Source organism: Limulus polyphemus, unplaced genomic scaffold (genome assembly GCF_000517525.1).
Source record: "Limulus polyphemus unplaced genomic scaffold, Limulus_polyphemus-2.1.2 Scaffold279, whole genome shotgun sequence".
Classification (NCBI taxonomy): domain Eukaryota; kingdom Metazoa; phylum Arthropoda; class Merostomata; order Xiphosura; family Limulidae; genus Limulus; species Limulus polyphemus.
This window is the reverse complement of record NW_013665889.1, coordinates 96,259-108,207: the sequence shown is the minus strand read 5'-3', so window position 1 is coordinate 108,207 and position 11,949 is coordinate 96,259. Positions and strand designations below refer to the sequence as shown.

The window sequence follows — 11,949 nt, the reverse complement described above, 5'->3', positions numbered from 1 at the left end:
AAGTGAGTTTAAGAAAAAAGCTTGATAAGTAAATGAATGATAAGGGCTGGCTTTAAAGATTTGTATTTTACGATATATATATATATATTCTTTATTTCTGGCGTTATTTTCAAACCCTGAAATTTTGTAATCAGTCCCATATTCCGTCATTAGTATGATAATTTAAATACAAATTAGTACGTTATACTGTTTTGTTTTAGCACAAAGATGCACAATGATATTTTCTCGCTACGTCCGTTGCTGTAATCGAACCCTAAGTTCTATTGTTATAATATAAGCTGCTAATGCGAAATTCTGTATAAACATTTTGTTTTTTCTTTAACACAAGAAGTTGTATTACGGATGGACATGTTTTTATCTGCATAATGTTTTTGCTAAAAATTGCAATACAGTTCTTAGTAAAACATCTTTGTTAACCAAAGGTTTTTCTGAAAACATGATTAATCAAACACTTGTTTGTTTGTGTTTGCACTATTCAAATATTATTTTGAAATGACTTTATATTTAAATAGGTGTGTATTTCTAAGTAAGTAATTTACGTACTTTTTTCAATTTGTTAGCAGGATTAGTATAATAGTTGTATATTTACAATCCTCTTATTCCTCTATTGCTACTCATTTATACTTGAGCAACTTAATGATATCTAAATGTTCCCAAAATGTGTCTTAATTGACGTTAGTTTTTCCATATTTAATTAATCGGTTTCGTCAACTACTCTAACATGTTGGATTTCCTAGTGTTTTGTACATAAAGGCCATTTTTTAAATGTTTAGCTGCTATTTCATATTTTTGAACGATTGTATTATTTTCAGTTACCGTAGTTTAAACATCAGACAGTACTTGTAGTCTATGACACTATGAGTCCTTGAAAAAAAGCTTACGCTGAAACGTAGGAGTTTAAACAAATTATTCTAATTGTTGGAAATATATTAGTTGTTATTTCAAGACAAAAGGTATGTAGCGTGATCAAAAACTAATGCATTAATGTAATGGTGTTTTATTTGTGGTAAATAACTATGAAACATCACAGGTACAACAAAGTAAACAGTACATATTTACGTTGATACAGAAATTTTGAGCCACACTGTATATGGATATTAGTGGGAAAGTAATTTTGTGATGGATGTTTGTTAACACCTCGTGATAAAGTTTATACCAACCAAGCAGCATAGTTTGGGGCAGCTGCTGATTATTGTTCACAAATAACGTAGAAACGGATCTAAACTTCTTTGTCGTATTTTGCAGATCACATTCATTGATATGCATTATCACTTTATCTTATAATTATTTGTCAGGTTATTTATTTTTCCAAAGTTCACGTAATTTATATGCACATAAATAACAACAATGCATTAAAGAGAAAAAAACAAACCCTACTTCATAATTTTTCTTTCGCCCTAAGAAGTGCTTTGCAACATGAGGAGGAAGAATATTATACACAAGAGCTTCGTTTTTTCTGCGCATGTCTGCAACTTTTTCTTTCTGCTCTTCTACTGCCTTTTTCCAAAGAAAAAGTCGTCTGGACGTAAGTTCGAGCTGCAAAATTAGCCATGTTAAATGAAGTTTAGATACATACAAATGATAAATAACTAAACAAGAAACAGAAGTTAGTTTTTGTGAACTTCTAAACACATGAATTCTATCTTTAATCATCACAGGTTTATGTCAAAATATATGTAACAATATATGATGCCATACGAGTGCGTAAGTGTAGTGACTATGAACCATTATGATACTGGACATGTACCTTTTTGTTTTAATTCACACTGTAAAAAAAATCATTGATGTCATGAAAATCTATGCTAAATTGAACAGTCATTAGATGGTTAATCCCATGGTAATTTCATATATTTATATCAGAATATTTAAAGACAACTATAAATCAAACACTGAGTGAATTGGTAACTTTTTAAATACAGAAGAATAAACAGTATAACGTTGTCATATAGTAGTGTTGAGTGTTATACACAGTGGTACAGTTCCCTTACAGCGTCAATAAATAAAACGAAGTTAATAATTTCTAACATCCCTCACTGCAACGCTTTTAACCTTATCAGGTTGTTTGGTGGAAACTGAATTTCCTATTCAATGTATTTTAACGTTACCTATTCTTTTTTTGGGGGAGAAGGGGTGTAGTGGTATGATATTCTAACTTCTGATACACTTAACATTTGGTTAAACATTTAAATTATGTAAGCTTCTTCCTCTAGTCTAGATCGTTCTTTAATTGCTCATTTTGATTTGAAAATTATTCTGTATTCAAACTGTGATTATAATTTTACGTTGTAGACACATTAGATATTATCCTTTATCAGGTCTTTTATTATTAGGGTTACCGAATGGTTAATTTATTTATTCTGAATTTAATCACCACAGAACTTGATTATACAGAATCGCACGATTTTCAGCAAGTGCTTTAATAATCTGGTGATTTTACCAGTGATCAAGTATGACATAATTTTGAATGAAAAAACAACAACAAACAAACTGTTTCTTATTCAAGTAATAAAAAAAAGTTTTTAATTCATTGTAGTATGTCGAATTACATGAAAATTGACGAGTTTGATAATACTTTCATTTTATATATCCTATTTCAGCATGTAAAAAATACCTAGCGAGACCAGTAAGATCACATTTATCTACTTGTTTTATCTACTACCTATATAAGATATCTAGATATATATATATATACACTACCTGTCTATTGATGGTTACAATCGCCGTTGAGATAGTAACCAAGAGAACGGTTAGATACACGTGATGACCAATTGCCTGTCTAAGAGAAGATTGAAATATCTATTTTAGTTATACACTCTGTATTATAAAAAACTGTATATAACCCTGTCGTTCGTCTGATCTTATTTATTGATGACTTTTAAAACGTTTCTTTATATCATTCATTAAGGAAATTATTTTGCAAAATATCTTGTTAATGAATAAAAAAGCAAATAAAGTGAAAAGATTAATTTACATACTTGAAAATAAGGTGTCTATTTAAATAATTCGTCATTTGAAATGTCACTATTCCTTTATTTTAATTTACAGAGTTTCATTTGGTTGTTGTTAAGCGTCAACCTACATACAATTTACAGAGAGTCATTATGTTTCATCGTACATTTGCAATTTACTTAAGCTTAGTAGCATAGCTGAGCTTTATAATAAAGCATATACAAGTCGAAGGCCGTGTATTCTAATCTTTTGTAAGTCAGAACTTATATCAAATTAACTATATTTATCACTATGAGATAAATTCCACTTCGGACCTAAAAGTAGTTTTGTTTGATCAGAAATTATTAATAATATACTATACATATTAAATATTTTGTAAAGTAGAAACTCCATACCGTAATGAATGATACAACGGAGACTTATTTTGAGAATCTACAGTTACTGTCATTTTAGATTTTGATTAAACTGAAAGTTACTGTTATAGTTCTACTAAAGGTAAAAATGATCCAGTACAATTTTCCGGTATTATACTGATAAACTTTAAGAGATGGATACCTTAACATTAACATGAATATGCTAGTTGTTATACTCCACTGCTTTCCGATTGCTTCATAATTGCTTGAATGCATTGTACCTTACAATTGGTCAAACCGGAAACTGTATGTGTCGCTACGAACTGTAGATGGATTCAGCCAAAAAACGAAGGAGGATCAGTCGCAATGATTGGAATGTTTTCACAAAAGGTTATATAGAGTATGTAATGAGATCATATAAGTGCTTACATTTCACACACGTGTTTCACAATGCTCTCATTCAGTAGATTTTATTGCTTTAAAACAAGGTGTTCCTCCACTTTGTATATAAACATGTTGAAGAAAGAAAAGTCTGATGTAAATTCAGCTGTGCCTACACTTCTGAATCAACCTAATGGCAACTCGTTTCGAAGCAAAGCATCATGCACATGAAGCAAAAAAGAAAAGAGCCAAGGAGAGAAATGGAAAGAAATCCAGGCTACCTCCTCAGCAAAACGATTTACAACTTTTGTGGATAGATCTATCGCTTAAGGTTCAGACTTCAATGAGAAGTGGTATATATCATTCTCGAATCGAAGGATCGCCAACGACGACGACTTTTGATTGGATGGTATGAAACAGACTGCATGGCAATAAATTTAATAACAACGAGCTTAAGCGTTAGGGAAGTAATCGGAAAGCGGTGGATTATAACGGCGGGTTGCTTTAAAACATGTTTCTTTTATTATATATCAACCTATTCTCACTGATAGATAGCTTTCAAGATTATACATTAGCTAAATAATTTGAAATTCGTTTGATCTTTGTTGCACAATAGAAAATAGATATGTATAATAATAATAATAGATTGGTTAGATAAGTTCTTATGACACATAAACATCAAAATTTGCGTTATATTAATTTTTTCTGGCAAATTACTGACGAGATAAATATGAGAGACAAAGCACAGTTAAAATTTACTTCAATTAAGTATTCTGGGACTACTAATGAAACACATGACTTTGAAAATGATAATTAAACCTAACATTTAGATACAGCTATGAATAAATGTTCAATTTTTCAAAACATAGATCTCATTACCAGGTAGAAACATTATTCTCACCTTCTACCGTAAGCCCATAATTCATACCATTCAAACGCAGCTCTCAGTGGTAGGTTGCTAAGGGAACACCATACTATTGTAGTGGTGGCCGTAATAGCAAGTTTGATAAGATGGGTAATGTGTGTGAACATCGATAGGCCTAGGTACATCGTTATACAGTAGTAGATCAGGTACTGAGGGAACCCATCATGCTGATCAAGGGGGGATTCTACTAGCCCGAACGTTGAATAGTTCTGGTAGAACTCAGGCCAAGTCAAGATTCGCCGTATCTGTAGTCAATGTCGAAAGATCAACGTTTCTTATCATTTAAATCGTGATAGTATACAGTTTCATTACAGCAGCATAGAAACACTGCTCAAGAACTATATTGCTGGTATTGTAGTTCTCCTACGATTTTTAACCTTACTACAAAACTTCTTATTTTCGTTATTTGAATTTTTTAAAGTTAGAAAAGTTTAAATTATATTTAAAAACGACAAGATGAAATATTTTACTAATTTTTACGTATTTTACAGAATGTGTCTATAGGTTAGCTGTGTAATAACGACAAACATTAATAAATTAAGGAGCTCTTTAGGTGTTACCTTCACCATACAAGTCATACTGTAATAGTTGTTTAGGAGGTTACTTTATATAGACGTACCATTAAATTTCATTATCAAGACACACGAGAGTGTGTCGTGCGGCCATAACAACCTGCTGCAGGACACACTGTGTCCTATTAACAGGAGTGATAGTTTAGCGATTTTCCACCTTCTGTAGATCGGACTGTAGTAATACAAACCATCACATATTTTCAGTGGGTGTGCTCTACCGGACTCTTACTTCACATACCAAATTTAATGGCAATTCATTAGAATATTCAAGGGATGTAAAATGTAAAATCTCCAGTTTTGACTGAGTTTCTTCCTTTATTTTCTTCTCACCAAAAGTATGGAAACTTTATTTGATAGAAAGCATACATAAGTTTTATGTTTTTTTTTTAATTTGGTACACTGATAGATCTTTACAACATACAAAAAGTCTCATTTGGTTTAAATATAAGCTACTTGTGCAAAATTATTTAACAAAAACCGCTCAAATTTGACGAAACTTTTTGCGCACGCCTAAGTAAAAAGTCACGGGAGCTATCTGTTTTTACTGTAGCTTTATATAAGAGTGCAAGTGGATCTTTTTTATTTTTTAATCATTCAGATTAAAGACGGCTGATTTAGAGCAGCAAAATTATAAGGTGAAAAGACATCAAGAAATTAATGTCGCTTTTTTTAGATGAAAAACCAGAACAAGTTATATATATATGAAAATAAAACATTTGTTAAATGAAATTGTCTCCATTCTTATCGATGATGCTTTCCATCTTACAGTCAAGTTGTTGATGCTTTGATTAAAGAAATCACTTGAACAAAAAACGCGGCCTGACTAACCAATGAATGAATATTTGCCGTAAAATTCTTATTAATGCTCAAAGTGTAGCTACCAGTTTGGCCGCCAATTTTGATTTCATTCCTTTAAGTCGCACACTCAATCGTTTTTTGGTCGCATATTTTTTTCACACTTAGGGTATTTTTGATTAGATGAAAATTAAGTAGTTTGTAAAAACGCGTGGAACTCTTCATACGGATGAACATGAACTATAACCAATATTAAATCATTATATTAAATGCAGAGTCCTTACCGTCTTCAGAGATTGGAGACATACCCACACTGTAACTAGAACTAGAAGCATGAAGATTCTCACCCAGGGTTTTAATTCAGCTGCTTGAAAAAATATGGACTCAATCTTTGGCAAGGATATCCTGTAACACTGAGTGAAATAACTAAAATAAGAGAACGAATATTATGGATTACCAGTAATTATTAGCCTTAAAAAAACGTTGTATGACTAAAGCACACACACACACACAAAACTAATCGTGGGAAATAAAGTATATTATTGTATTAAACTGTGAGAAGCAAAACGAATAATTAATTCTATAAGATAAAGATTTGGCAAAAAGACAGAATATGAAAATCTATATCGTAAAATTAGTTTTGTTTTCCTATATTTTTAAATAACCATATTCCCCCCCCCCCAAAAAAAAACAACAACATGGTAAACAGATACAAATAGGTTTTTAACTACGTTGAAAGTAATTGTTTTCGAATAATTTCGCAATGTTCTTCTGAACTTAGTATGCACGACTTCTTATTTCTTAGTGAAATTTATAATAAAATCCAAGAAACATCTCTTTTGCTGAATGAACAAAAATCCATTATCTGCTTTCCTGGTTTCTCATTCACTGATAAGCATATATAGTCCACAAACCAATATGCCATATAACGTTGTTTGTTTTTATTGTATTTTGGTTTTACCACTGACACATACACAAAAACAACAACAACAAAGAAACAGAAAGCTTATCTTTTTTAAGTTTTAAAGATAATTCTTAAAGTTTTCTCTATGAGCCAAGATGATATTATGACAGTTTTCTTATTAGAAACAATTGATAAGAACGTATGATAGTATGCCATGAGGATTGTTGTTAGGAATATGCTAAGACAGAAAACAAACAAACATATACCTTCATTACAACGACGACCACGATACAAACTGTAATGAAAGGTATACCCAAGTGTGCCCATACACTACTGGTGGTTTTGAGGGCAGCAAGTCTAGAAGAAGAATAAAATTATTTTATGTAATATAGTTAGGCATTTAAAAATATTAATAAAACCAATGTTTGCATCGTTTGCAGGAATAATGTGCAAAACAATGAAATAAAAAATAAAAATCTCACAAAACACACGATCTTTGTGAGAATCAGAAGTAGCTAGTGTTATTATCTGTTAACCCTCATATTAAAATACCTGCAAATATTACTTATTGTTGTAAAACTTGTTCTTACTGAAGTTTTGAAAGAATAATGTGTATATATATATATATATATATATATATCCAACTCGACTCTAGGGCAATAATTTTAGTGAAAGGTTCTAAACATCTCAAATGTTTTCCGTTTTTCATCATATTAATCTTTAGCAGTTTTAGGATTTAAAAAACTGCAAAAAATAGGTCACGTAGGAGGTTAAGTAATAAGTATGCTTTAGATAAATCGTGTTTTTTATATCGCTCACGTGCAGTTGACGGTGTAGATATGGTTTTCTTATTCGAAGGAACATCGTGCAATAAACATTTTTGGTGGCATAAGCGGGCGAAACGGGTGGGGGATGTTAACTAGTGATAAAGAAGCGATAGAGAGACTTAGTCGTTGTCTGCCTGTCGCAGGCGCAGTTCTCACAAGCTTGACTCCTTTCGAACTTTGGTTCACACCCCACACCTTTCTTTAGTTTTAAGTGTTTGCCTTTCTGAACATTCATTAAAGCAATGACCCAAAAATATTTATCGGGTCTAGGTTTAGAGGAAATATTATACAGATTCAGACTTAAGAGATATTTATAAATATTAGTTATATGGGAATTTTAAGTCTAGCCTCATAGCAAGATCCAGGTCCCCCTATAAGTAATAGTTTTTTAAGTTCACGTGGTCTCATGAAGCATTTATTCAGGAATAATTAGGGTTTTTGTATATTTATGCTATTGATAAAACTACAACAACGGTTCCAAGTTATGCAGATGCTCCAATCTTCTGTATGCTGTGTTCTATCGTAACGTGAAGAGAAAATAGGTACTGGATGAGGATATTCCTGTTCATGCTTTAAAGTTTTCTGGTAAGTCTGTGCTTTTGATAGTTTAACTTCAACGAAAAAATCGTTAACACTAAGGGTACCGAACAGATGAAACAATACATTCTAATCTTTCTAAGTAAGAGCGTAATAAAGTTATATTTAGTTAGCTATACTCATTACTGGATTGATGTTTAGTTTTCATCAAAGTAGATTGCTTGCTTTGATCAGAACGTGATATTAAATACTGTATGTTCGCCCAGGCAACATAGTTCTGAAATGTTCTTTCTTTCTTGAGTTGACATTTCAACCATTGGTGTATATTGAACATTAGCCACTGGGGAGAATGGAGAACTTAGCAGTCAAGAGGGTATGTGCAGTAACTTTACCAATCAATTAAATGGGTAATCCCAGAAACTCTAAGATTAATTATAGCCTAATTTCGTGAGAGTTTAGATGAGTAAACATTTTATGTTAGATTTTTCTTTGTTTTGACACTTAACTTGTGTTGTTTTATTATAATTATATCTTCTACATAGTGATGCATCCAGCCACCTTATTTATACGACTCAAAACCCGTTTTGTTTTAATTTCTGTGGTTAGTAGTTTAAAGTACTTTTGAAAAATTGTATTATTTGTTTAACGTTTATTTTATCTTGTATACCATACAATTTATTTCGTATAGTCATAAAAGTTTGACTTTTTCTTGATTGAATAATCTCTTTTATTGTCGTTCGATTCTGCTGTATTTCACAAAATCTCAAATAAGGGCACTGTTTCTGAGGTTAATTTATTCATTTCTCTTTCTCTTGAATGAGATGCCACATTAACATATCTGCAAACAATTCAAGAAAATATTTTTTTCTCTCTAATTATCATATTTAACTGGGGTTCTGTGTTGACTTAAAGTAAAGTTAATATAATTCTTCTTACACGTTCGTCAACAAACGTTTTCAATGATTTGTATTTTAAGATAGAACATACAGAAAATAAAGCTTACGTTCCAGGAACTAGCACGAGATCGGCTAGATCACATGATAAAAGTACAAAAAGAAAGCCTGCCATTGACACCGCTATAGTAGTGGCTCTTCGACCTCGATATTGGATCTCCAGTTCTATGGTTTTGAACCTTAATGTGAAGAAACGTGTATTTTCCCATACGTTTCTGCAAATAACAACATCTATTGGTATTATTCGGGACTGTCGAAATTATAAGTCAAAATAGCAATAATCAATATAAATATTTTATAATGAACCTGGTTATTAGTTTGTTATATTCTTATAGTTTATTTACTAATAACTTTAATTTTATACTTTCTCAAACAAAACATCAAATGAAAAAATAACGTTTATAAAAAATATGCAAGCTTTCCTCCTCAAGAAACATTATATTCCTTTGTAAATGTTTTTGAATTCTACGTGTTTCTAATTTGTGATACATAATTACTGTTTGTGTTGTGCTTGTGCAATTTTGAATCTTGTAGTTTGATAAGATAACTGTACAAAAGAAAAATATGTCACAAAGACTGATGAGTAGAGTTTTTCAGAAACACTTAGACTAAATTTAAGAGGTCATACGTCGTGAATCTCATGGTGAAATAGGTGATTCTGCTGACTCTCCCGTAATATTTGGCGAAAAAAATGAAGTATCACCTTGATTTTCAAGCACCAAAGAATTTAGGACTGTAAAAGCCACACAAGAGATGAAAATATTGGAGTTCATCAAACATGAATTCCAAATTCAAAATTTCAACGGAGAATAATTACATAACAATGATTGTTGTACTCATGAAGCAAATGTTCTTTGTATTGATTTTATTACACATTATTTGGTAGCGATATAAAAACTGCCTATGGTGACTAGGTGGGAAGGGAAGCCAGAATAGTGTCTATCAAGGTCTTGAGACACAATTGGGAGTTGTTCATGATACCCTGTCAGCTACGTCAAACGGTAGGACAGTGAAAGATAACGCTCGCAATAGGGCGCAAAGTGTTGTCGCTCAAATCAGGAATGAATGTTTCTGATTGCCCTTGTTGCTTGGATTGGGTTCCTGAATGAGAACTAGAAGACTAGTATATTGTAATCATATTGTAATTACATTCTTATTATCGTGCCAGTTTTGAGTTTATGAAAGGACTTGAAGCCATTTAAGTAACTAATACGTCCCCGACTTCAACCAAAGGAGCTTGACAAAAGGAGCCAATAATAAGTTCCGGATATCAAGAAATATTGAAAAAAAATAGTTGTTTTAATGTATATGTTATGTTTATATTCAGTATTACGATATTAGATATAAAAAGTAAATTCTGGAACGTAAAATAAGGAATAATATTTCGCTATAGAAACTTCCAAAGTTGTTGTAGCTTAGTTGGCTAATCTTTTCAGCTGGTATCACAATGGGCAATGGATTTAGCATCGGGACTTCGGCCTGGCCATATAGTAATCTTTTATCACCAGCGCTTTCTTGCTTCTTCAGATGTCTCATATTCATTATCATCATCTCGCCCAAATTCAGAGCAAGGGCCATTAGACATAGTACATTGAGTATACCGTGTATTTGTTTGTTTTTTGTTTTGAATTTCGCGCAAAGCTACACGAGGGCTATCTGCGCTAGCCGTCCCTAAGTTAGCAGTGTAAGACTAGAGGGAAGGCAGCTAGTCATCACCACCCACCGCCAACGAATAGTTGGATTGACCGTCACATTATAATGCGGCTGAAAGGGCAAGCATGTTTGGTGTGACGGGGATTCGAATCCGCGACCCGCAGATTGCGAATCGAGCACCATAACAACCTGGCCATGCCGGGCCCTGTGATATACAGGCATATAATATGTTTTCTACTTGCTTTAGTGATATAGGAATTTTTCAAGCTTTTCATTTATTTAATTCCCTTGCCGTAATGGTGACAGCACGTGGTTCAGAAAGTCGTTGAGATTGCCTTGTTCTAGTTGTTGTTTTTCTTTGTTTTCTATAGTAGATAATATCTATTCTGCCAGAGATGATATTGCAGTAACGTATAGCATTCGGGGGGTAAGGATTAGCACCGAACTTTTACTGGCCGAATTGACGTTATCTACGCGATAACGTTGGCACCGCTATGAGAAAATAAAGGTTACAAGATGATCTGTCGACTGGGCAACAAAAAAGGTGATTTTTACCTGTTGAATTCAAGCACGCTTTTTAAGGCTAGTTCTATTAGGAGATCATCGAGTGAAAACATATTTTAAAATCATCATGTTTAGTTTATGGAGATTAATCCTGTGGGAGAAAAACCTTGAGCTAAATACACTCCAATAGAATCGGCTGTGACTCCATCTGCTAATGTACATACACTGTTCTTTTTGTTTCTTTGTCATTTATTTACATCTACGTCTTATTTCTTGATCTAATCTGTTGTTATTAGAGATATTACCTATCTGATACTTGTTGGGAAATCGATATTATTTAAAAAAATCACAAAAAGTCAAAGAACATGAACTGTTCATCCGATGCAAAGTACCCGTGGTAAAAGCGACAAACATAACGAGTTGGGATAACATGAGACCTATTGGTCCATCTCGGCTGTTCCATCTTCGAAACTAAATTAAAATAAATATATTAAAAAATATTAAAGCCAGCCTTTTTCATTCATTTACTTATCAAGATTTTTCTTAAACTGACTTAAATTTACTGCCTCCACAACATCTGAAGGCAACCCATTCCA

General features: G+C 32.3%; 1 protein-coding gene across 1 annotated transcript in view; it reads right to left on the bottom strand.

Annotated features, from left to right (window-relative positions):
* Nucleotides 1-11,949, bottom strand: part of LOC106456994 (adenylate cyclase type 3-like) — a 92,964-nt gene that overhangs the window by 13,784 nt on the left and 67,231 nt on the right. Inside the window, exons 10-15 of the mRNA XM_022382796.1 lie at nucleotides 9,247-9,411; nucleotides 7,146-7,236; nucleotides 6,260-6,388; nucleotides 4,585-4,853; nucleotides 2,698-2,776; nucleotides 1,378-1,536 (exon numbers count right to left, since the gene is read on the bottom strand). Of these exons, the coding sequence (XP_022238504.1) occupies nucleotides 1,378-1,536; nucleotides 2,698-2,776; nucleotides 4,585-4,853; nucleotides 6,260-6,388; nucleotides 7,146-7,236; nucleotides 9,247-9,411 (892 nt within the window). The remainder of the gene's footprint in view (nucleotides 1-1,377; nucleotides 1,537-2,697; nucleotides 2,777-4,584; nucleotides 4,854-6,259; nucleotides 6,389-7,145; nucleotides 7,237-9,246; nucleotides 9,412-11,949) is intronic.